The 27975-nt window shown below is 36.7% G+C and overlaps 1 protein-coding gene across 1 annotated transcript in view; it reads left to right on the forward strand.

The window, feature by feature from the left end:
• The window catches only part of LOC126968893 (uncharacterized), a 269048-nt gene that overhangs the window by 233270 nt on the left and 7803 nt on the right, over window positions 1-27975 (forward strand). The window contains exon 13 of the mRNA XM_050814038.1: window positions 12634-12705. Coding sequence (XP_050669995.1) covers window positions 12634-12705 — 72 coding nt within the window. The remainder of the gene's footprint in view (window positions 1-12633; window positions 12706-27975) is intronic.

The raw sequence follows: 27975 nt of genomic DNA on the forward strand, positions 1-27975 counted from the left end.
ATGGTCGTGTGAGTATAACTCGACGACAACCATGAAAACCATATGGCGATGTACAGTCAGCGACATAATGTGTCAGATTATACAAATAAACTAGTGGTCACCCGTGACATTCTCCCTTCATGGGGTTTTTCAAGAATCCTGAGCGGCACTGCATTGTAATGGGCAGGGCGTATCAATTACCATCAGCTGAACGTCCTGCTCGTCTTGTCCTTGGAATGATTTTTTTTGTGACAATAACGGACGAGACGAGCAGCTCAGGGACGTTCAGCTAATGATAATAATTGATACGCCCAGGGGCGTGCATACAATGTAGGCAAATAGGCAGTGCCTACCTCGTTAAGTACTGTTATAAGTTATAACAGTTAATAAATGTAGCACTAGTGTTAAAATTTATTAAGTTTAATATGGTTCTGTTATTCTGTAACCAAAGGTCTATTCAACACCTACTCATTAAGTTATGTGCCTACGTTGCCAAAAAACCGATACAATACAGTGCCACAAGGAAGCTAATTTCACAGCTTGGCTGTAAGTGGAAGAAAGTTCCTGGAAAACTGCACTGACTGACACCTGATTAGACTGTATTCAGGGGATTTTTTTTATGAAAATAAGGGACGTTCAGTTGATGGTAACTGCTTGCCCATTACAGTGCAGTGCCACTCAGGACTCTTGAAAAACCCAAAAATTCTGAGCGGCAGTACAATTGCGCTCGCAACCTTGAGACATAAGACGTCTCATTTGCACAGTAATTTTCACTAGCTACGGCGCCCTTTAGACCGAAACACAATAATGCTTGCACATTACTGCTTCACGGCAGAAATAGGCGCTGTTGTGTGGTAAACATAAACTAGCCCGCGTAAGCCTTTACACAGGATGCCGGTTTTACCTCCCACTGGTGAAATACTCGCGTCAAGATTTTACTGCGGTTCGTAAAGGCGGTAGGGCATGACGACGAGCTAATCTAAATCTAAATCTATCACATTAAAAAGATTTTAATGTGACAGTATGAGTGGCGAACACAATAGTTTGTAGAATTGAGGATGCGGTATTAGTAGGACTCATCAGGACTAGACAAATAGCCACCTTCTACAAGTAAATAAATAATCTGATATATAAAATTCTCGTGTCATGGTGTTAAACATTGAAATCCTCCGAAACGGCTTGACCGATTCTCATGAAATTTTGAGTGCATATTGGGTAGGTCTGAGAATCGGACAACATCTATTTTTCGTCCCCCTAAATGTTAAGGGTGGTTTTGGCCACACGATTTTTTTTTGACATTTTTTTTAAATTTGATTATGAGTCAGCATTAAAAAATACATACAACTTCAAATTTTCACCCATCTCCGATCAACAGTTACTTTTGTATCGCGATTTTAATATCGGCAATACAACGTTTGCTGGGTCAGCTAGTCTAATATATAAAATTCTCGTTTCACAGTGTTTGTTTCCAAACTCCTCCGAAACAGCTGAACCGATTTGTATGAAATTTTTTGTGCATATCGGGTGGGTCTGAGAATCGGCCAACATCTATTTTTTATAGCCCAAAAAAAATTTTTTTTATTAATTTTTTGGCCATACAACGTTTGCTGGGTCAGCTAGTGTTCCTATAAAAAACAATGTCCCTATGAGCTAACATGTCAAAATAAAGCGTACTAAAAGCTATTTAAACCGTAATTGACTGAATGCCACCTCAACATTTATCAATGCTCGCTAAAACGGAATGAGCTCTAATAAACCATTAAATTTTGATGACGTCATGCCTTGCCAAGTGTGCTTAACCTTTTGTTATGCGCCATACAAATTTATTCCGAGGGTTACTTCAACGTCTTTGTAATACTGACACTAAGAGCCCATAAATGGTCCTTTCGTTTTCCTTGTTTTCGATACATAAAGGTGTATGCCCACTATACTGTTTCATCCCATAACTACATTTGAATTGAAAAGAGGCACTATCTCGTGTCATGGACAAAGCATCACCAATGAACAAGATGTAAATGAATATTAAAGAATAAAAAAAAATAGTTTGGTAGAAAACACATGGTGGAAGCATTCTAAAAATGACCCAGTTTTGATATCAATATTAAAATTAAATGTATATAAAGTACTAGAAATATATAAAGTACCTCGAACCTTGTACCTTTTTGTTACTGCTTATTTTATTGCTAAAATATTAGATGTACCGACTACCGATATTGGAGAAATGTAATCTACAATCTGTCATGATGCCTATAATAATGTCGTATGACACTCTGGTGACCATGTCATGCTAGTTGGTATCGCCTTTCTTTCCGTGATTCGTTCATAGTTCATACAGGAAAAAGCTTTTTATTCGCGGGGTATGTGTTCCGTGAATATACCGCAAATACAGAAATCGTGAATATGGAATGTAATTCGGGATCTGGAATACGTTCCTAGGTGTTAAAATAAAGGAAAAAAATACTATTTAATTGATGTTTTTGACCATTTTGATTAATTATTTCCACTAGGCTAAGATTAATGATTCAAAGAATTTTGTAATTATTTCTCGCTTGGCAATTTTTATAACTCCTTCATTTGGTTGTAGCAAGGTCTATTTTACTTTTTTAGTCCAATTTACGACGGGCTTTCAAAGGATATTGTGTACCGATGCAAGGAATAGATCCGCGAAAAAAGAATTCTTTAGCCGTGAATACAGGAATTGGGTCGTATTTTTTTAATCCGCGTATAGTGAAAACGCGAATGAAGGAAGCGCGAATAAGGAGTTTTTATTGTACCCATAGCACGATTTTTGTATGTTACAGTGTAGTGGACAGACACCTTAATCCTTTGTGTAAGCACACGCTTTAAGAAGAAATCACCAGCCTGTTAACTTCGCCAAATCGTTGGCGTTAAAATGCCTTGAGAAGTCGTTACTTACAATTATTCATATTGTATGTTTGACTATATTCCGGTTTGTTCGAACCATCTTTCACATATCTATAGGCCGTGAAGTGTGGATTGTACGTGTTTGTTCTAATTTGTGTCTCAAGTCTATTATTGAGCGGGGGTGATGACCTACTATCAAATAAGACAAATTACGTCTTATAAAAAAAAAGATGAAATATGGAACATGCCACAAATTACACCATACTAAGCTTCGACTGCTATCGGCCGTTTTCAATAACGCAGTTAGTAGTTACGCATACATTGCTGTCACCGTTTGTCAAGATCTTATCTATCCATAGTTATGTCCAATATATTTATAGTTCATGTCGTTAGGTTATTGAAATGTAAGTAAACGTAAAACAATAGATTTGTCTGTCTCTAGTAAGTTAAGCTAAGGATAGATAGGTTTGTTTATGGAATAGGAGGACAAACGAGCGTACGGGTCACCTTTTAATTGATCACCGCCGCCCACAATCTCTTGCAACACCAGAGGAATCACAGGAGCGTTGCCGGCCTTAAATAGGTAGATAGGTTATTGAAAACGACCGTAAATCTGTACATTGCCGCATTTATTTCAGTCGTTTAAAATATTCTTGCAGCAATATAAAACATTGATTCAGTTCAGGGTACTTATATGTATAATATAGAACCAGATTTGGACAGTGACAGTTGACACACGACTAAGGAAAAAAGTGAGCTAACATTGTCTTTAAGCACACTTTTGCCGTTCCGCTATCAGACTGCGAATGATATGACATCCTTATATTTCTATAGAACGTCATTGATGTTGTATTAAAATAAATACCGTTGTTTGAAATCAAAAGTTTTTGTATAAGTATATCCAAGTCTATGCCTAGTTTGGTGTTACATAATTTGTGTGAAAAAAATTTTTGTACTATATGATTGATATTTTTGTATAATTGTTGCATACAGAGCGAGACTCTTAGCCAGCAGCAACAAAAAAAAACAAAACATGCGATAGATTTCGTAGCAATTTAAAAATCGAACGACAACCCTACATAATCGAGTAATTAATTGTTTCAATTGATTCCAGTTACACGCCAGTATCGGAGACAAAACGAGTTTATAGAAAACCCCATTAACCTTATTTAGATGCTTAATACAAAGTCAGCAAGGTAAATGATCTGTAAGTAGTGAATTATGGACTCGATAAGATAATAGCTATTGCTACTTACTCTGAGAATAGTAAAAATTCAATGAGGACTCCTATTCAGTGGGTGACCATTTAATTGAATTTATTTTAAGTTAAAGTACTTGAAAGTTAAAAATTGTAGTTGAGGATTTCTGCTTGGTCCGAATTTATGTTATAATAACCACCTTGCAAAAAAATTACTAATGTTGCTATGATTGCCTGTAACTCTCATGAAAATCAGTCAAGACATGTACCTAGTTTAAGAGATCATATCATATCATTCTCCAGTGGCTCCTTTGCACAGGATACCGGCTAGATTATGGGTGGCACAACGGCCTATTTCTGCCGTGAAGCAGTAATGTGTAAACATTATTCTGTGGGCAAATTAGACTTAACATCTTCTCTTAAAGTGACGAGCGCAAGACTAGTGCCGCACAAAATTTTTGGTTTTTCAAGATTCCTGTGTATCAATTACCATCAGCTGAACGTCTGGGATTAAAAAAAATCCATCGGAAGACGTTCACTGCTGGACAAAGGCCTCCTCCAAAGATCTCCACGACGATCGGTCCTGCGCTGCCCTCATCCAACCAACTCCGGCGATCTAGACCAGATTATCGATCCCTTTTGTGGAAGTCCTTGTGCTTGTGGTGTCGCACCAGAATAGTGCCATCTCATCTCCCATGGGTCTCGTATTAGGCGACTAAGGGATACAAAGGACGAACAATGGGCTATCCTATGAGAGACCATCTACTGACATCGCCAAATTGCCCGGGGGGCTTTATAGAATAAAGCCCCCCAAATTACAACATGAAAAAAAAAAACAATAGGTATCTCATTGAAGTAATGACTTCTTAAGCGCACGTCATAAAATGTAACAAAGAGAAGGTACAATAAAACGTAATTAATAACTATAGTCCAAAGAGTAATGTATTACGTAAATTGTTTACGTTTATCAACCGGCCCATCTTGAATAGCAATTTGTCTAGTCAGATATACACTTACCCACATATTTATTAGGTGATGTAACACTAATTATGTAAGTACTTACATCATTTCTTTTTGTTTTTATCTACAATGGCATACCATTACTACGGCTAATGTATTCATGTAACAATGTAGGCAGTTATTTATGCATACACAAGAGGTAAAGTTTGTGAGGTTGTACTTGGTAATCATAAGAATCTACTGAACCGTTTTTGAAAATTTTGTTACTAACACAAAGCCACATTATTTGAATCATACACTATTTTTATTATTATTTTGAGAGGGTGGCTATTTCTCTAGTCCTGTTGAGTCCTAGTAACACCGCGTACAGAATTGAACTATTGTGATCGCCACTCATACTTATAGCTCATCGTCAAGCCCTGCCGTCTTTACGAACCGCAGTATCATCTATATCAATAGCAGTAGGGTGTAGTCACCAAGGATGGTGTTATGCATTGTAGAGATGAAGAGGCGTTCCATCGGCCTCAAGGCAAACGGTTCGAACGAAAACGTTTCCTACGAAAGCTTCCCGATGAGAGATATATAATTTTTTTTTTTATAGAATAGGAGGACAAACGAGCGTACGGGTCACCTGGTGTTAAGTGATCACCGCCGCCCACATTCTCTTGCAACACCAGAGGAATCACAAGAGCGTTGCCGGCCTTTAAGGAAGGTGTACGCGCTTTTTTTGAAGGTACCCATGTCGTATTGTCCCGGAAACACCGCACAATTCATTCCATAGCTTGAGGAGAGAAAGCTCCTTGAAAACCGCACTGTGGAGGACCGCCACACATCCAGATGGTGGGGATGAAATCCTAACTTGTGGCGTGTCGTGCGAAGGTGGAGGTGGTATTAATTATAATATGATTGTTTTGTAATTAGATAATTTATGTATCTATATAGAGTCTCTTGCTGCTTGAACACCGATGAAAACAGGCCAGGTTTATCACTTATGTGTGCGTGACAAGCTACATCTTACACTCGCGATTTCTATGTCACTTTGAGTTAGGATGCGTGAATTGCTCAAAATAGACGTTAACAGTCAACCTCAATTTTATTCGACGTTTTCAGTTTTCACAGCTATCACAGACATTTAGACGTATAATGAATGTTCTAAGGTTTTGTATGTGCATATGGTAGCATTAGAACCAACTAATATGGTAACAATGATGAATGCGGACAAAGTCACGGGTAACAGCTAGTTAATTTAAAAGCCAATTAACATGAGAGATAAAATGTAATGGTTATAATAATTATTATCACAAGCTAATGAGCGTCATTTCTATTAATAGGTCCGACCACCGCCGATATGACCAACGACTATGTAAGCTATGGTTTTTCCTGTTTACGATCAAAGGGTACCTAACCCACACTCAATATAGCGCCTTCTAATTTGTAATGATCTCACATTGAAATCACATGTGGTGTATCGTAGGGGACTCTCGGTACATGTATTGAGTACACATGGCGAATATTGAAGTGAAGTCATGTGTCAAACAAGGCGCGGTGCGACCATCGACCACGACGGCTATTAGAGCGAGTTCACATGGTTCGATTTTAGTTAACCATCACTAATTGTCGCTTAACAAAAAAAATTAACTACGTTAATGTGATAGCCAATATGTGAAGCGACGATTTCATGGAAGGTGTAATAAATACTTGCAATATTTTTTTTAACTTTTTTTTTAAAAGACATAAACTTTTAGTTCCTACTACTCGGCTAAGTCGAGTTAGTAAGACTTTTTTGGGGCGATGAATATGCTTTTACAAGATCCTAGACAATGTTCAAAACAAGTATATTACGAAATTTAAAAGAATTGTTAAAAACGTTTGTGTAGTAAAGGAGGTACTATAACGTAAATTACTTTCTTAATGATACCACAGATTGGAAATGGAGCGATCGCCCTCAAGCCAGTAAGTAATTGAACGATATTGCATTATTAATATATTTTTATGAAAAAAAAAGAAGCCCGCTGAGTTTCTTGCGCCCGTTCTGAGGTTTGAGGCATTCTTTTCAAATGTATGGTAGTTTTTGACTTGAATATAAATATTTGAATTTGAATTAAACGCGTGATTAATGATAACCAAAAAACCAAACACAATAAGAGTTGTTGTGAGTTGAAGCGACAAAGAACAACAACTATCGAAAGCATGATAAAGCCTCCTTTATTTATATTTTATTTACTATTTATTGAGTTCATGCGAAAATAATCGTAATATTTTGTCGTTTATGACAATTATACTTGATCATTCTTTGAATTCGAACGCTCGAAGTTTAATAATCGTCTCGCTGTTTACACTGTTGAAGTCGCATGCGATTCATCAGTTGACAAAAATCGAATCGTGTGTACCCGCCCTTAGGTATATTTAATATTAAAGATACGATTCGCTTCGAGTCAACGCCATTGCAAGGTCAAGTAGCCACGACCGAACAATCGCGAACTATATTTTAATAACACAATGATTTATTAATGTTTCATATCGCTATGTTCCAATATATCATAAACATGTAGCTCCTCTGAGGTAAAGGTTAATGTAGAAATGTGATGAAAGGTTTGTCGAGGATTGTTCTGTCGGGTTGAATGTTCGCTGTAACCGGTCGGACGTGGTCGACAGTCGACGCAAAAAGGATCCTCCCGGGATAGCTCTCACATGCGAGCCCTCCCGTTTAAAGCTTTATTGACTTGGTTCCGGGAACTTTGATGGAAAAGGGAACTTGCCCAGAGCCTTGTATCATCAGTTCTGGTCAGGATTATATTTTATGAAATGTCGTCTTATTTTATAATACTAATATTTCATTGTTTCTACGGGTCCCCGTTTAGATTGTTATGATTTTGTTCCTCTAGCTTCAATTTAAAGTTATAGAGATTCTTTGAGATTATATTTTGAGATGATTGAAATTCCGGGTGGTAAGAATGGAAGAAGGAACACATCTGTGATCCCCCGTTCACGCAATTATGTAATAATAATAATATTGACACACTTTTACACAAATTATCTTGCCCCAAACTAAACATAGCCTGTACTATGGGTACAAGACATCGATATATTTAATACAATATACTTACTTAAACATACATAAATACATATTAACATCCATCATCGCACCTATCCGGATTTGAACCCGGGACCTCCAGCTTAGTAGTCAGGGTCAATAACCATTCGGCTATATGGGTCGTAAAATTATTAATAGGGCCTCGTTGACACCTTATACCAAAAAAAATGTATAGTTAAAAATTAAAACTTCATTATTTTTCATCAAGCGCCAGTGGTTTTCGCACTACTTTCTCCATCAAAATATCTCATCTAAAATATACTCGACACACCTGCACCGTTTGATAACGTCTGCTCTAGGCGCTCGCTAAACCAAATAAATAAAACTAATATTAGGTATAATATTTAAATTTAATATAAATTTTTGTGTGTACATAAATACATTACATATACTGTACTTTTACCAATGGGAGGCTCCTTTGCGCAGGATGCCGGCTAGGATGCAGTAATGAGTTGCTGGTTAAATTAGACAGTTTACCCCCTTATTCATAATCGTCCGCTAACTTTAAACAGCCGCTAAGGATGTTTTTTCTCATTCTGACTTAGGTCAATAGAAGAAGACAGAGTGAGAATTAGCAATGCTTTAAGTTAGCAGACTATTATGAATAAGGGGTTAACATCTTACGTCTCAAGGTGACGAGCGCAATTATAGTGCCACTCAAAATTTTTGGATTTTTCAAGGAATCCTGAGCGGCACTGCATTGTAATGGGCAGGGCGTATCAATCACCATCAGCTGAACGTCCTGCGCCTCGTCGTATAACTTCAAAAATTTAATATAAATTTTAAACCTACCTAGAATGAGTAAATAAGTCAAACCTACTTTCAGTGGACTAGTAGAACGATATACGAGTAGATTCGATGATTGTAATTTTTGTATTTAAGCATTTCCCTTGATTTGCGGTTTGTAATAGTAAAATTAACAATAATGATTATTAGTACGGTGCACATAGAAGGAAATGTGACCTGGATAATAAAATCGGTAAGCGATGAATCACCGTTATAACATTTCATATCATGAAATTTAACAAGGAAAGTCAAACTTGCTATTATAATAATTATATTTGGTATTTAAAATATAGTTACAGTTTATAGGGGATTAGGAAAACAGTTGGGGTTTTACTGTATCGGCTACTTTTTTTTTATATAAGAGGGGCAAACGGGCAAGAGGCTCACGGGATGGGGAGAGGTGAGACAACCGCCCATGGACATCCGCAACAACATGTGTGTCAATAAATGCGTTGTCTGCCTTTAAATTATACAATAAAGGCATAAAGGCATTTATTTTCTCAAAATTGATTCCTTTAGAATTATTTTTGATGTCATCTCTAATATACTAGATACTACTACAGCTTCGGAAACAAATGGCGCTCTGAGAGAGAAAAATCGGCGCAGGAAACTCTCAGCATTCTTTGATAAAATATATTGATATTTCTGTAAAACTTTTTTCACATGACTGCTAGAATATTCTCTGTGTTATTAATCAACGCGAAGTAAAGTTACTCCAAATTTAAGGCCTTTTCGATGTTATTACAAAAAAATAATTTAAACCTGGCTTAGGCACGTGTTTTATTAAACAGAGACCTAACTACAAAATATATTTTACTACTAGCGGATCCGACAGACGTTGTCCTGTACACACGTCTTAAATTTGAAAAATCGTTCCAGCCGTTACGAGGAGCTCTGTAACATACATACACATGGACAGAATTGAGAATCTAACCCATTCTCAAATTCACTGGAACCTAAAAAAATCATCAAAATCGGTCCAGCTGTTTAGGAGGTAGTTAAATTGTGAATCTAAACCATCCTCGAATCCACTTGAACACACACAAAAGAATCATTCAAATCGGTCCAGCCGTTTAGGAGGAGTTCACTGTCAACACACATACAGAAGAATTTTATATATGTAAAGGTATAGATACTATAAAAAATAACAACGTCAGTGACCTAACAATAACGATGTCTAAAATGGAGTTAATCTTTTTCTATTACAAAACAGTGTTTAGCTAAAACATCGTTAAACACAACATAAACTGAAGTGTACAGGAACAATTGAAGGAACGAAACGCAATTTTTGTCAGCTGTCATCTATCTGTCATCATATATTCTAAATCTTCCATATGAATATAATATATCCGTTAGACACACCTTAGACAAGCTTCGACTCGTGTTTAAATACAAGCAATGTCTATAGATTGGTAAACAACAGAAAGAAACAGATTTGTAATAGAACTGTTTTAAAACAAGTGTTCAACACATGTTTAACTTTTTTGTAATAACATAGTTAATGTAAATTTTTGTTTATTTTAAGTACATGAAATTTTGCTTAAAGCTATGGAATCCGATTTCAATATTCAATTCAATCCACGGACGAGTAAAAAAAAGGACTCTGCGCCGTGATATTAGCAAGTGAAGCATCGGTATGCTAGTGTGTGTGCGGTTACAGGGGATACTAGTTACACAATTTTTTCATTCTTATATAATCATATATGGCCACAAATACTTATATATTAAAATATTTTATTGAGACGCAAACTGATCTGTCACAGACGATGACAATTCTCATAATGGAGGCCGATCGGCTTGTATTAGTGTAAGTGTGTGCGTGGAGCTATGAATTTACAGGTTAATCGGCTTGTTTTGGTGCAACAATGTTATGTAAGGTGGCACGGAGTCCTTATTTTTTGACTAGTCCGTTATTATGATCATTAAAATACGAAATAGTCATATTTCTTAAAATCAATATAACGATATATTTCTTGTAAGTATCCATTATTATTGATAAAACTGCGAGTTGATAAAAACGTTATCTGTATTGATAACTGGTATTTGTATTCGGTCATTTTCCGTAAACTTTGGCTATATTCATACTTAGTTTTACTACCAAAAACATCAAACAATTCTAGTTATGTTAAACAGAGGAAGGAAGGAATCCTCTAGAAAATATTGGGCCCCATGGGGATAGATGATGTTCGACTATCGACTATGATATTAAAAATAAATGTTTTTCTTTCTTTCTTTACAGAATATTATTAGCCTTAAGATCATTATTCTACTGCTATTTAAACAGAGCTCAAGAGTAAGACCCAACCCAAGTGCTCGGTAGCATTACAATGAACGGTTATAACTAAGTTTAAGTGCTCGTTAGATACGTCTCGTTGATTTCAAGTTGACTACCAGATAACCACGACACTAGACAGGCTAACAATAGTCTTTCAATACTAATCTCCCTGTAATAATTGAATCTGTCTACTAAGTTGACTTCCAGTCTTTTACAAAGACTACAGCTTTGAAGAATACATTAAATAATAATTTACTCCAAAATACCATACCTATTTGTTTTTATAAAAAAAGGGACGAGGCGAGCAACACGTTCAGCTGACGGTAATTGATACGCCCTGCCCATTACAATGCAGTGTCGCTCAGGATTAGGCACTATAACTGCGCTCGTCACCTTGAGACATAAGATGTTAAGTCTCATTTGCAGAGTAATTTCACTAGCTACAGCGCCCGTCAGACCGAAACACAATAATGCTTACACATTACTGCTTCACGGCGGCAATAGCAGCCGTTGTGGCACCCATAATCTATATGTCTTGAATCAGGTTCACCATCGGAATGTGTGGCGTTCCTCCAGAGTGTCAAAGAACTTTCTGGCACGTTCAAGCTAAATGTGACATGGGACACTCGTAAGGCGAATTTTAGCGGCAGTGATCACTCTTCACTAGTTAGCCCTTCGTTTGTCCTCCTCAGTGACGGATTAAGACTACTTGATGCCCTAAGCAATCCATGCCTGTGGGCCCCCCTATCCGTATGTCAACTAGAATCTGTCTTTAACCTTTACCGCCTAAAAACATTAGTTTTTCGTAAAATAAGATGATGAGATGTAACGTACTTAAGAAGTGGAGTAGTTGCGACAACAATAAAAACCAAAGCATAATTTATTTATTTATTGAAATATGCCTTGCGGTTTTTCCGAGCGTTGAATTCACGCAAGATAGTATTAACGTATAACTTTTTTAACATATCGGACTCTATGTACAATATCGATAAATTATCGAGCCTTTCTTGTATCATCTTTGTCCTTTTTTCATTTTTTAATAGTTTTAATTTTGAAAAAGAACATTCCGCGGAGCAATGTGTTATCATAAGCGATAAAAATATACGCAGGGCTGTTTCCACATTAGGGAAGTGACTGAGGTTTCCCTAATGTGGATAAAATGTGGAGTGGGGTTATAACTCTAGGTCGGATTCTATATCACTTAAAACGCGCGAATTTTCAAATTAGTCCTAGAAACTTTTTTTGGTGGTTTTTGGTGACGTGAGAGTGAGACGTGATTCGCTAAGGACTGATTTTTTTTTGCTTCTTCTGGTGCCTCCTCAGACGTGATGCCCTAGGCAATTGCTTAATTTGATTAAGGGTTAATCCGTCACTGGTTCTCCTCTTCCAAAACAAAACTCATACGTGGCGATGAGCACGTAAATTTTTATTTAATCGCAGTTGGTATTTGTGTTCATTAAGGTTTATTTGTTTCAGGTAACAATGGCAGGGAGAAGGACAATACAAAAAATAAGGAGGCCACGTCGCCAGCGGCGCGCTCTGCTAACGGTGAGTTACAACTATACACAGATAAATAGACAGACAGAAAGATAATAGAAGATAGTTACTTAGATAGATAGACTTTGGTATTGTCTTTGATTGACGGAAGTGTTACACAATTAAATTAAACAGTTTTTAAAGAATAAAAATGAGTGTAATGGTTACTTTGTTTTTACATTAGTTTGCAAACAAATGGTGCTAAACTTTATAATGACAACCTTTGACAACTGTGACAAATGTGATCTCGACTCGTGTCAACCGTAGTCCACCTGAAAAGGTCACAAAATGTCGGGTTATCTAAAGTAATAATAAAAATGTAACATTTACCAAGAACTAATGTAAAAACACAGTTACAATTACAATCGTTTAAAATGTGTTTTATTTAAATATTCTGCATCTGTTTAGCCTCATTTGACACAGGCCTTTCATTCGGCTCTAACTTTGTCGTTTATAGATAATTGTTTTGGGGGTACGTAAAATATCAGTGCCTTGCTCCATTTTTTCTCACCTCCAAGGCACTGCCCTGACCATCTCGATATGTTTCCTTGTATTGGCATCGCGTTTACTTGGTATTGTTTCCAATTGCTCGTTCTAATAAATCTTTATGAATTAGATCGTTTGAATTAGAGAAATTAGTTCAAAATGACACATATGAATGTCAAAGAGCCTAGCACCACTGCGGAAAATTTGAATTTTAATGAGAAGAAGTGGAATAATATTTTGCCACCCTTATTAATCTAAATACAGTTTCAGTATTTTACATTATATTTTATACAATGAAAGTAATACACCAAAATTACTTAAACGGTAAGTTGATAGTCAGTACCCGATTAATATGTTGTAATAATGATCAAATAACGCAGCATTTATAGATTTTATGAAAGCCTTCAGCAGACAGTTTGAATTCAGTTGCGCCGCATGGAATAGAGTAAGCGTGGAGTATGAATGGGCGGTTAATGATCGCTGCCAGTTGCTGGAGACGGGGTGCGGGGGTTCGGGGTGAGCAGCCACCCCGGGCACATGCTGTCTCGAGGGTTGTGGGGCCGCAGGGCGCATGCGCAGGGCACCCCTAGCTACTAACTACCCCGGACCGGAACCCCTCCCTCCTCGTCTCACCCCACACCCCAATGGCGAGGGAGTTGATCCCGCTAGACTGTCCGCAGCATTCGATTTTGCGGAAATTGCAATTTTTCCTCATGATATATATAATAATAATCTGGGGGCATTGGTCCCGTCAAGCAAAAACTAACGGCTAGGCCGTACCATCCTTTCCTCGAAGCAGTTCAGGCCAATTTCGACCCCCTATAATAGATTAATAAATAAATTTTGTTTATTTCAAAGATTACATATACATTTTAGTGTTTGAGACTTCCTATTAAGTTGCCTTAGGACACTTGTATGGGGAATATCTCGACTTCCTTAGCGGATACATAATATTTGATAAACAATATAGAAATAAGCAAAAATGATTAAAAATTATAACTTATAAACCTATAACTTCGTTGTGGATAAGATTAGAAGGCTTTTGAAGGGATTCTTGAAAAAAACACAAAAAATCTCAGTGGCACTACAATTGCGCTCGTCACCTTGAGACATAAGATGTTAAGTCTCATTTGCCCAGTAATTTCACTAGCTACGGCGCCCTTCAGACCGAAACACAATAATGCTTACACATTACTGCTTCACGGCAGAGAAAGGCGCCGTTGTGGTATCTATAATCTAGCCGGCATCCTGTGCAGAGAAGCCTCCCACTGCTCAAGTGATTTATGATTAATAATATTGATAAGGTTTAATATACATTAAATGAAACCGTATTATATATCGCATATAAATACATTTATTAATGATTTATTGTAATAAATCTGTCAGTCTTCGTGAATCTAAATAATTTATAACGTTAACAGGCCATCACAACAAACGTCAATGACTGATACGAATGACATGGAGTCGCATCAAACAATGACCGATGAGTTTACAATAACAGAGAACGCATCGCACTGCTTGTAATAGATAATTACTCGTATAATACAAAACAGTATAACACAATTATAAACTTTGAACGTTCACAATCAAGATTGTTTATAAATAATTGTGAAATAACACAAGCATATTAATATAAACTTGATAAACAGATTTGAGTTAAAATAATACTTGACATACAAATACCATTGTAGAACGTCTAAATATAAAATCGAATAAATAAATAATTGTAAAAAATACCTAGAATTATCAATTAACAGTAAGAGGCTCCTTTGCACAGGATGCTGGCTAGATTATGGGTACCACAACGGCGCCTATTTCTGCCATGAAGCGGTAATGTGTAAGCATTGCTGAGTTTCGGCCTGAAGGGCGCCGTAGCTAGTGAAATTACTGGTCAAATGAGACTTGACATCTTATGTCTCAAGGTGACGAGCGCAGTTGTAGTGCCGCTCAGAATTTTAGGGTTTTTCAATGGGGCGTATCAAGTACCATCAGCTGAACGTCCTACTCGTCTCGTCCCTTATTTTATAAAAAAAACATCATACAAAAGGTTGGTAAGTATTACTAAAGTAAGTTACCCTGACAATCGAGTTATATATTAATGTTTCATCGAAAATAGATGAATTCATCATTAGGTATAGAGCTTTCCATTTTCGTGAAAATCATCGACATAAATATAAAAATATATTAGTTTAGTGCATTGAAAGAAGTTACGAAATTCGCTCAGTTTTTGTAGATTGACTCTACATTGGTATTTAGTATATAATAAAATTTGGAGCACCAGAGACATCACACCTACAGCCACTAAGAACAGGCTCGTGCTAACGCTAATCTAACCCATATTTCTGTATGCTGCGGAAACGTGGATATTGCGAGAGGTTAAAAAGAATATGATAAGACGCTCTGGAAATGTGGAGCTGGAGAAAGATGCTTGGAACGTCCAGATACTCCAGGAGTTAAGTATCACGCAGTGTCCTGCTATAGTACAGTCCAACATACTCATCTCCTTTGGTAAGGTATCGAGGCCAAATAGCCAGTACAGCGTCTTGTCGTCCAGGGAAAACGGAAGACACTAGCCTTCCAAAATCGGCAAGTGCCCCCCCGCCGCGGTATGCCTTAGATCGGCACGATATAGGCGCGCGCGCAGCGTCAATGCGTATTATTCTACTTGTATTAATAGATTGCTATTGAAACGAGCTATAAGACCACGCAAAATAAACCATCTTATAATCTAAATGAGGGATTGAATTTGGTCAGGGCGTAGTGTGCCGTACGGCACTTCCGATATTCGTGTATTTGAAAAATCTAGTGACATATGGAACTTCCCGATATTGGAAAGCTGGACCGCGCGGTAAGTCACCAAATCAAATCAGCCATTGATGTGCCAACCAGCCCGTGCATCTATTCTCTCAAATGACCTCTAACAGACAGAGATTTCCACAATTTGTGGGAATTACAATCTGCACTTGATAACAAAACTTAATAAAAGTAATATTTAGCACATTGAGTACTTGAGAGAAACCGGAACCACCACAATATAATTCTCTAGTAAATAAAATGACTGATGAAAAAATTGACTGATAAACTATAGTTTATCTGCTTATCTATAGATACTATAAAGAGATATGCTATTGCCTCATGGCAAAGACCTCTTCTAACTCCTTTCAATGCATTCTGTCCTCTCTTACTCGTCGCCAGTTGGATCCCGGTGACATCTTAATCTTGTCTTCCCACCTATATGGTCTTCCTTTTCTGGTTGAGTTTCTAAAATCTCGAGTTTTCATCGTTCATTCAATATTAATTGCCTTTTCTTTTCTGTATATCGGTAACTTGGTTATTTTTCTGAATCTATGTTATGAATGAATACATAAACTTTATCAGATCAAGTAGGTAATGATCGCGTATATTTTTACGCGCGCGTTACCGATTTTATGAGGGTGTAATTTTTAAGCATGAAACGAAGCTGAGGGCTTCAATATACCCTAGTATTAATTTACTACCTACATTTACTACCGATATAATATATAAATAATTTATTACTTTATGCTAAACATAATAAATTTGCAAATTGGACGGAGAGAGCTATTCGAACCCTTTTTAACAGTATATACAAATATTTTAATCAAGGTATTATTTAGGTAGGTTTTATTTAAGGTAGCTTAGTAATATTTTCCTAGAAATATTTTTGTAGCTGCCAAAAAAATAAAGAATACTTTAGAAATAGATTTTCATGCAAACATTATTGTCACATCAATATAGCACTTTGCGAGAAGGTAGCGTATAGACGATTTGACAGCCCGATAATGCGTATCAATTTTGATTTGTCAATATGTGCGTCAGCTACAAGTATATTCAAAATACTAAGGCTGGGTTGTACCAACTAACTTTAGCAATAACAAACATGTTAAGGTACCGGTAATGCAGAAAAAGAGTTGCACCATTTGACAATTTTTAGATGACGTAATAACTTTAACTGTTAGCCATAACCGTCCAATATTCAGCGGTTAAAGCTATTCTTAATCTTAAATAGCGACCTGACAATAATTTCAAATACGATGGTGCAACACATTCCGCAGTCTATGTTAAAGTCAGCATTAATCCTAACATTAAAATTTACGTAATCGTTAACTATAACAGCTAATAATATGATGGAACCCAGCCTAAGGAGTATAGTGTCAAGAGTAGCTGACTATTTACGACCTGTCAATCAAAATCGGTTACAGTTACAATAGATTTTCTTTCCTTTTCAATGTTCTTCTCTCTCGCACTCTTTGTTTATCTATTTGTATTTAATTCTATGCTTTATACACAAAAAAAATTTGAAAAACTCTGTCAACTGAGCTAACGAGTTAGAGTGACGTATCGTCATAAAATCTTGTATGCTTTGTTTAACTCGCAGGTGCTGATATTTCTATAGTTTATAACAGGTGTAAGGCTCGGTATCCACTAAAGCGGAGAGGAGAGGAGAGGATAGGAGACGTATTTTGATAACCAATCAGATTTCGTTATTTCCACATCTCCTCTCTTCTAGAAATGAATCAAGCGGAGATTAGAGTAGATGTCTCATTTGTCTATAGAATATTGTTCCGCGCCGAGCGATCAAGCGACGAGGCGGAGCGGAGATGCGTGTATCGTGTTCCCCACTGCCTTCTCTCTTCTCCTCTCGTCTCTGCTTTGGTGGATACCGGACCTAAAGAGATGTAATAAAAACTTTAGGAGTTCATTAACAACAATGAAATGCATATTCAGCTGATATGATAGTGGAACATGATTCATGCATGCAGTCGGTAATGAGTATTGTCGTGAGGCGTGCCGTATCGCTGCTTAGAACAAACATACTGATAATAGAAGCTCGTCATTGGGAGACTGAACTTGAATCTCTATATCAGTTCTATTAGGGTTACCATCCGTTCGGATTAATTCGGACATGTGCGGACTTTTAGACTCTATTGCAGACTATGTCCGGCTTTCTAATATAGTGAATATGGAATATAGCGATAAAAATACATATCAACCAATAACAAATAAGTCTTTACGGAAAACCTACCGCATTTATCACGGGGAGGGTTCCGATGAGCTGTTTGACCTGATTTCTGCCGCTGAATTCCACCTTTGCATGACACGCCACAAATTAGGGTATTATCCCCACCATCTGGATATGTGATGTTACTCCACAGTGCGGCATTCAAGGAACTTTCTTCCACGCAAACTGTGGAATGCGCTTCCTTGTGCGGTGTTTCCAGGACTATACGATATGGGTCCTACCTTCAAAAAAAGCGCGTACACTCTTTAAACGGCTCGCAATGCTCTTGTGATTCCTCTGGTATTGCGGGAGAATGTGGGCGGCGGTGATCGCTTAACACCACGTTCGATCGTTTGTCCTCTCTTCCATAAAGAAACGAAATCTAAACGAGATAAATAAGTCCGGATTTTTATCGAAATGTCAGCCTCTTTGTCAGGACTTTTCAAATTACTTAATGGTAACCCTAGTTCCCATGAGGTTATTGTTCAGACTGATCTATGAACGCTGCTGTAAGTACTAACTTATATATTGGAACAGGCGCCTGAAACTACGTATTAAACATGATTTCATTTATAATTTATAACCTAAAAACATGGTCGGATTTGGTACGGCAGGACAATCGGACGGTCCTGTGGGCGCCTCGCACCAATTGGTCCGGCTTCGTACTTAGTACGGTAATAATAATTTTGTACGATACACAATGCGACTTACCATCGAATATGAATTGAATTTATTTTCGTAAATGAAAGTTTCTTCGTATCAAATGAGCAAAATTCCAATGAAGTTCACGTCAAAATCAGTGCAGCCGTTATAGACAGAGACAAACACTTAGTAAATTGTTTTTTCGTTTCGAGTCGGTTTGACGAAAATATATGAGTTCCTCCGTGTCAGTTGACATCGTATTTACACAAGGGACTTTTTTTGCTGCCCCACGCGTAGGGATTGGTATTGACACACGCGGAGCTAAAAAGAAACATTTTTTATACGAATTATGAATATCATCTATACAGCTTAAGCCATAACGTGGCTTGTTTAGTCTTTCTTTAGACTCACAGATTTTTAGGTTACACTAAGTATACTTAGGGCTCCTACATACGTAACAATTAGTTCTAGTGTATCCAGTGTGTCGCACATACAGGGTGTAATCGTTAAGTGTGTTCAGTAACTATTACAGATATCAAAAAACATTGAACTGATATCGATAGAACGTTATCTAATCAGTAAAATGACGTCAATAACTTTTTTTTAAATAATACTACAAGTATCCAAAATATTGATATTAAACACCCCCATACGTTTAGTATGAGATTAGTAGAAAGGCTTCAGTATCCCTATTTTAAAAGGTTATTTTAGCTTAGTACTAGGTAGCAGGAAACTGTTTCTTAACCTAACAAAGTAATAAAATTATCTTTTAATTGAATAAATTTTATTTCCTTGTAAATAAAAAGTTTGTATTCAAAGCAGATGTTCGAAGTGACATTCTTACATGACCTTTCTACTAATTATTATACTAAATGTAAGTATGTGATTGTTTAATATCAATATTTTGGACCTAACGTACTTTCGATATCAGTTTAAAGTTTTTTTTGATATCTTTAACAGTCTAGCGAAACTCACTAAGAGAAAAGCGACTGTATACAATTAGTATGAAACGTGCAGTCATTGTTAGATTGACTGATGACGGCTATAATCTTGTAAAAAAAAGAGAGATCCGAAACGAAACCAAACTCAAACAAACGAACTCAAACGAGACGAAATCCGCTACGTTTTAAGCAACTGTTCGTTTTCAAACTTAGCCGAATTATACTTCCTCGCCTTAGTGTATGTACATCGCTCACTTCCTCGCCTACTTCAAACTTTGGAATTTCACTGCACGTTCCTTCATAAACTAAAGTTCAATTTTTTGTAAGGCAGTACCGCCTCTTATTACGCAGTATTTACACTCTCTTTGATCTTTAATACTTCTGGCCACAATTAATAATTACACCCTGTATAATATACATATATTACATTGCTACATACACTTGAAACGCTCCGGTTATTGAGGCACTAGAGCAGCAGTGGTATGCAAAATGACGTCAATACGAATAAATTAACAATCTCATAGCGAAAAATTATAACCTGTACTTCATATAAAAAAACAACAATTTAGTTAAAAAAGAATTACTGATGAAATGTAATATGCTAGAGTTACAGATTACCTAGTGATTTTGTAGACTGATTTTGAAATTTCACATCTGTAGTCAATATATGCTTGATATCTAGATACTATAATTTTTCAGGGATTCTGTTCACAAAATACATATTCCCGCTCAGCACAATGTGCAATAAAATACTGTGATAATGCTTAGCTATTTGCATATACTCCACGCGGATTTCACGGCGATAAGCTCTTTTTTATGGCTCTGGTGTTGAACGTATTGACCATTGTGACCAGAAACAGACATAAAGTTATGATGCCTACTACTCGGCTAAGTCGAGTTAGTAAGTCTTTTGTGGGGCGATATATATGCTTTTACAACAAGATCCCAGAAAATGTTCAAAACAAAAGTATAACGTTATTCAAAAGAATTGTTAAAAAACGTTTGTTTGGTAAAGGTTACTATAACATAAATGACTTTCTTAATGATACCACAGATTGGGAATGGAGTGACCGCCCTCAGGCTATTAAATAATAAGTTTAATTGTACAATATTACTTTGTAAACATATTTATTCGATGAAAAAAAAGCCCGCCGAGTTTGTTGCGCCCATTCTTCTCAGGTCTGAGGCATTAATTTTGGAATGGGTGGTAGTTTTTGACTTTCAATAAGTGATGTCACATCCTATTTTGAATAAAAATATTTCAATTTGAATTTGTGAAACTTTGCCCTCCAATTAAAAAAAAAAACTTACTACACTATTTGTGACGTCATATTCTCGTTTGGAATCAAGAATTTGAAAACCTGTTTGGTTATGTATACAGATCATTAATTAAGTATAGACACAAACTAAACAAGTTATAGTTAAGAGTGTACTGCATATATGTAGCGTGATATATAATTGAACGAAGTTACACAAGATGAAATGTGTTCTTAAGTATCTGCCTAAGTAAGATCTATGCGGAATGGGTCATTGACCGTTTACTCAACTTGACTCTAACAGTAAAAATCGCGATAATCACTAAGCAAATACAACAGCTTGGTCGCGTTATAATAATTGCATAAAATTGGGTTTGCTGCATCAAGAGAGCATGACTTCATCTAACGAGTATCTTTAGAAAACATTAATTAGGCTTAGAATGAATTTAGACTGGGGAGATTTTGGAATTAATATTAACGGATCAAATCTGAACCATTTAAGATTTGCTGACGATATTGTGATATATGCTGAGAGATCAAACAGAATACAAACTATAATACAACAAAGAACGATGTAATAGAAAAAGTAAGAAAACTCAAATGGACTGGACATATAATGAGGTCCGACAAAGGAAAATGGACAAAGAACGTATTAGAGTGGTATACTAGATGTGGTAAAAGACAAAAAGGACGTCAATTTAAAAGATGGGAGGACGGTTCACCAACAGGATGGCAAAGGTTAGCTCGAGATAGAGCAAATCACAATTTGGAGAAATTTTAATATTACTATAAATTGAGATTCTCGCATATCTAAATACATATATAGAGTTAAGATCTAGCTCTGTGGGAACAGGCAACGCACTTTCTTGACACATGAGATACTACCCGCATACAACAGAGACTGACGGAAGGACGAACAGAGAATTTCAGTCCTAGGGTTTCCATTTCTTACCCTTATATATAACAACTAGTAGTTGCCTGTTGCATTCGCAAATAAAGGTTTTATCTCAATAAATTGTTTAAGTATGGATAACAGAGAGAGAGATGTGATACTGAAACATGCAGGGCAAGCCTGTCAGCCATTAATTTGACATAGCGACATGCCATTTATTGCATAACCCTTATTTAAATTCAAATGTTGTTTGTAATTTGATGTGCTAAAAATCTAGTGCAAGTTTAATAAAAGTGACCAAATTAGGTATTTGTACCTATTAATTAATTTTGGAAATAGGCCTAACCCAACATTTTCTTCTTTTCCCTATCCTTGCCCTGATCGATCCAGTTTCTCCTCACCGCCTGCACAATGTCATCTGCCCATCGCTGCTATGGTCTACCGGCGCTTCTTTTGCCTGGTGGGCCTTTCCATTTTGTGGTCTCTATTGTCCACTTGGTAACCTTTACAGAAATATTATGATTTTTAATTGAAACAGAGCCGAATAAAGATAAAGTCATATTTCACACTCTGCACGTAACCTGACCTCAGTAACATAGTTTCTCGTTTATTTCTGGACAGCTGCTGGTAAACATTATTATTCCCTGCAATATTTGGACCAGTTCCAGTAAACTTCCTAATGAAATACTCAAGACAATAAACATGTGGTGTAGTTTTACACCAGTTTTCACATTCACTGCAAATTAAACCAATATCTAGGATTAAAAACAAAATATAATAATTTAAAATAATACTGAAACCCTCCGCCTATCATTAAATAAAAAACTATTATTGTTTTGCAATTATCTATGATTAAAATTCTGACTGTATACTGTTGTGTAATCATCTCTACTAATATTGTAAAAAGGTAAAGTTTGTGAGATGAGTAGTAGGGGGTAATCTCTGGATAGATCCAGAGATATTCAGTAGACTTATCTGACTGAAAATTCTATCTATACCAATAGAAAGCCATGGTCTTATTGAATGTCAACATCTATATAAACCCGAAAAATGAAAAGATTTTTTTCTTGATTGTCGGGATTTGCAAAGTAAGTAGGAGAAAAAACGAACCAATAAGTTTCTTACGTACGCTGGCTTAACGATGAGAGATATAAGATTGTTTTGTTAATATGCATGTGGATTGATAGCATTGAAACACAAACTAAAAATCTGATTACACTGGTAAATACGAAGGAAGTCGTAACAGCTAGAATATTATAAAATGATAAGGAATTATTTATTCATATTATATACTTAAATTGCAACCTCTTCAGCAGAACCAAGGCAGATACAGTTTTTATGAGAACGGTTAGTGGTAATCTTATTATGAAGCAAGGGTTATTAATAACTCCTTGTAGAAGTCATAGAAATACAAATTTGAAGTTGAGACGAGTCTTAGCAAATAAGAGTTGGCATAGAGAAGCACCAACTGGAGATTCTTGACCTACAAGCTAGTAGTTGGCCTACAGACTGCAGCGACATCTAAGATTTCCGAGAGTCGTTGTCGACGGATATTGTTCGAACCCAAAGCCCGTCAACGCTGGAGTGTCCCAAGGCTATGTGCTATCTCCTACACTGTTTCTTCTGCATATGAATGACGCACCATACATTTCTATGCGGATGACAGTACTAGAGATGCCATATACAAGTGTCATTTAGTACTATTTACAGTACGTCGATATTTGTCTTGAGGTTGTGGAATGTATAAAATGAACCTTGTTCAATTAAACTACAAGAAGACTTTAGTTGGTCGTTAATCACTAAAATTCCAAACCTGCATTGACTAGTTTGGGAATACTGGGTTTCGAAATCGCGGTTGTGAAATTGGTACTGCCTCGACGATTGCCATTTCCGCAGTTATATAGAAGGCAAACCCAAGATGGATTTGAACGAACTGAGGGTCATGAATATAGTACGGCAATATTTTAGCGCTCTATAAAACGCAGGTCAGGCCACATATAGAGTATTACTGTCATCTCTTCTTTTACCTGTGGGAGGCTCCTTTGCACCGGATGCCGGCTAGATTATGGGTACCACAACGGCGCCTATTTCTACCATAACGCAGTAATGTGTAAGCATTACTGTGTTTCGGTCTGAAGGACACCGTAGCTAGTGAAATTACTAGGCAATGAGACTTAATATCTTATGTCTCAAGGTGACGAGCCCAGTAGTAGTGCCGCTCAGAATGTATTGGGTTTTTCAAGAATCCTGAGCGGCATTGCATTGTAATGGACAGGGCGTATCAATTACCATCAGCTGAACGTCCTGCTCGTCTCGCATCTTATTTTCTTGAAAAATAATCTCTGATCTGGTGAACACCAGGAATAGCTAGCACCATTTGATACAACGGAGAGCTACTTGAATTGTCGGGGATCTAGGGCTCTGTGAACTGCTAGATCACTTGGGGCTGCGTAGAGACGACTCATCCTTCCGTATCTTCTACCACATTTATCATGAAGAGTGTTGTCTCTATTCCTGTCATCGAAACGAACGACACCCCACAAACTTGGATATCATCATCCCCATCAGGATGTGTGTTCTTCTACAGTGCGGTTTTCAATGAACTCTATGCCACGTACATAATGTGGGCGGCAGTGATCACTTAACATCAGGTGACAAGTGATCACATACCGTGTCTGCGCATCGGTTGTTGACTGACAAAAAACTTCAAGTTAAACTGCTTTATAAGTGTAAAACTGTAGTTCATTGGCCTTTCAGTGTATAAATTGTACACATTTCTACGAAACGTTATAAAAACTTTAATTAAAAATACATTATTAATTATAGAAATTGCTTAAATAATTAATTTGATTCGTGTTATGACTAATTATAAAGTAAACTGACCTGAAAACAACCCCAGGGACGATCCGACAGTCGCTTTTAATTTGATGAAAATAACTAATAAACTAAATTAAAATTGTATTTTACTTTTTCTCTCTTATAATATGTAAATTAAAGCGGTTTTTAAAGGCATTCAAAATATATATTCAGACCAAACCTGATCGTGATGTAAAATTGTTCAAATGGTTCAAATCTTATTGTTCAATAAGGGATGAGACGAGCAGAACGTTCAGCTGATGGAAATTGATACGCTCTGCCCATTACAATGCAGTGCTGCTCAGGATTCTTGAAAAACCCAAAAATCCTGAGCGGCACTACACTCGCACTTTGAGACATAAGATGTTAAGTATCATTTGCCCAAGCTACGGCGCCCTTCAGACAGAAACATAGTAACACACACATATGTTATTGATATTATTACCAAATGATAAATTTGACATGTTTCAAGATAAATATTATACCAGATAATATCTATAGATTATAGAAACAATATCAAAGCCATAATAGTAGTTTATAGAATTTTTTACTGTTTTTCTGTATGTCGGGGCACAACGTAAAAACTATCGATTAGATTATCGCAATATCGCAAAGGCAATGTTCACGCAAAATGCAGGTATAGTGTTATTGTTGCTTATATCGTCCACTCGGCCGAAGTCGTGGGAAGGAGCTACTGTAGAATAGATCTCAATTACTTTCATCAAAAACTACATACATATTTGTACCTTATGATCTATGAAATAATAGTTAAATAAGTTGTTTTGTCGAATTTTAATTTTAACAAATTTTCTGCGAGATCGAATCAGAAATGAGTAGATCCGCAGGCGAGCCAAAGCCCAAATGATTGCAAGACTGAAGTGGCAGTGGGCAGGGCACATAGTTCAACGGACAGATGGCGCTGGGACAGTAAAGTACTCGAATGGCGGCCACATACCGGAAGACGCAGTGATTGTAGGCCCCCAACAAGATGGACCGACGATCTGGTCAAGATCGCTGCAATACGTTGGATTAGGGCAGCGCAGGACCGATCCTCGTGGAAATCTTTGGGGGAGGCCTTTGTCCAACAGTGGGCGTCTTCCGGCTGATGATGACGATGGTGATAAAGTTGTTTTGTATTTTTTCTAATACAATAATTTAATTTTTTTTAATAATATATTACGCAACTTCCTAAATAAATATAAGTAACATTCAAAAATCTTAATAAACATTGAGTGCGGACTGCAGGTTTTGTCCTCAGTCTGGGCCCTTTTTAATAATGTCTTTGATGGAGGGTAATAAAATGGTACCACTAATCGAGTGAGCTCCATTCCAGTCCGTTTACTGTTAGTATTAAAAGAGTGACCACATGAAGTCTAGAAACATATTTTATATGAACAGCTAGGTTATGCCCGCGACTGTGTCCGCAAGGAAAATGGATATGTTTCACTCCTTACTCCTTAGCACGATGAAAGCCAGTAAGCCGACTTCCCCGACTCTCTTCCGCGGAACGGCATACATAATCCATCTCTTTCATCAGCTTTTTTCCGCCTATGTTCGATATAGGTCGGTTCCGCATTTATTTTGAACCAATAGAGTAGTATCTTACTTAAAAACTAAAGAGTAAATAAAAATTATGTTTAATTAGTCTGAAGCCACAAAGCAGAACCAAACTTGGTGATCATAGTCCGATATATATAGAATGCATTTTTTTGCAAATGATTACAGAGATGCTATAGATATCTTCTGTGACAATACACCCAAAATAAAAAATAAATTAAGTACATAGATAAGTTAGCAAGTAAGTAATCTGTTAATCTTTTTCTCTTATTCTTGTTATTGGCTGTTAGAATAAGTCCTGTTTTTATCAAGCGCTGTAGTTATTGTATCACTTAATCACGCATGCCACGTCCACATCCAGTAGAAAAAAAAAAAGTGTTCGTGCAGCCGCTGACTGGAGTGATCAAGGCCACGGCAGCCTCAGGATATATAGCCCAGGGCCCCAGCAGTATAATATAACGAAGTAATAATAAAGTAGTTAAAAAAAAACTAAAAAACACTCTTTTTTATAGAATTTTTAGTTTGGTTTATTAATAAAAGCGTGGTTTTTTTTTAATTTTTTAAACTTGCACTTAATTTGCATTGTTGAATTAAAAATTCTTTTTGGTATTCGAAAATTTCCTAATCTTAGATAAACGGTTAGTGATAATGGTTGAAATTTAAAATTAACATCAATTCCTGCCTCATAGACGATAGATTAAAATTATATAAATTAACAAAAGACCTCTTTTAGCAAATTCAAAAAAGGAATATTTTTATCAAATTAATGTATTGTCATCGGTCTTCGATGAATCTATGAAGTTTGAACGAAATCTGGCTGTTTAAAGTGAGTCAAAATTGCGCCCAAATGAAAATAAACATAACAAAACAAACATACATACAGGTGACGCTAATAAAAACCGGATAAAAAGAAAATGGAGAGGTTTTGTTTGCTGTGAATAATAATATTACAATGCGCAGGTCCGGCCACATATAGAGTATTGCTGTCATCTCTGACTGGTGAACCAGTAGCAGCTCGCACCATTTGATACAACGGAGAGCTACTTGAATTGTCGGGGATCTCTGTGAACTGCTAGATCACTAGGGGCTGCGTAGAGGCGACTCATCCTTCCGTGTCTTCTACCACATTTATCATGAAGAGTGTTGTCTCTATTCCTGTAACCGAAAACGAACGACACCCCACAAACTTGGATATCATCATCACCATCAGGATGTGTGTTCTTCTACAGTGCGGTTTTCAATGAACTCTATGCCACGTACAGCATCTCAGCACATAATTTGGGCGGCAGTGATCACTTAACATCAGGTGACAAGTGATCACATACCGTGTCTGCGCATCGGTTGTTGACTGACAAAAAACTTTCAAGTTAAAAGCTGTGAATAAGGCCTAAAGTTAGTTAGTAGTAAATTTCATAAATTTCATCAAACTCGGTCCAGTAGCTTAGCAGTCAAATAGTGAGAGAAACAGACCGACGTTCACTGTTAATATCCGTACGTCTATAAATTCGCCTACTTTTAATTCCAACAGTCACTATGTATTTACCACTACAGTATATTATGACTAATGACCGCTTTTTCTATACCTACTGGTTGGAACTATCTTGAATGTGAGTGGAATGAACCCTCGATGTA

The sequence above is a fragment of the Leptidea sinapis genome, chromosome 17 (assembly GCF_905404315.1).
Source record: "Leptidea sinapis chromosome 17, ilLepSina1.1, whole genome shotgun sequence".
Classification (NCBI taxonomy): Eukaryota; Metazoa; Arthropoda; class Insecta; order Lepidoptera; family Pieridae; genus Leptidea; species Leptidea sinapis.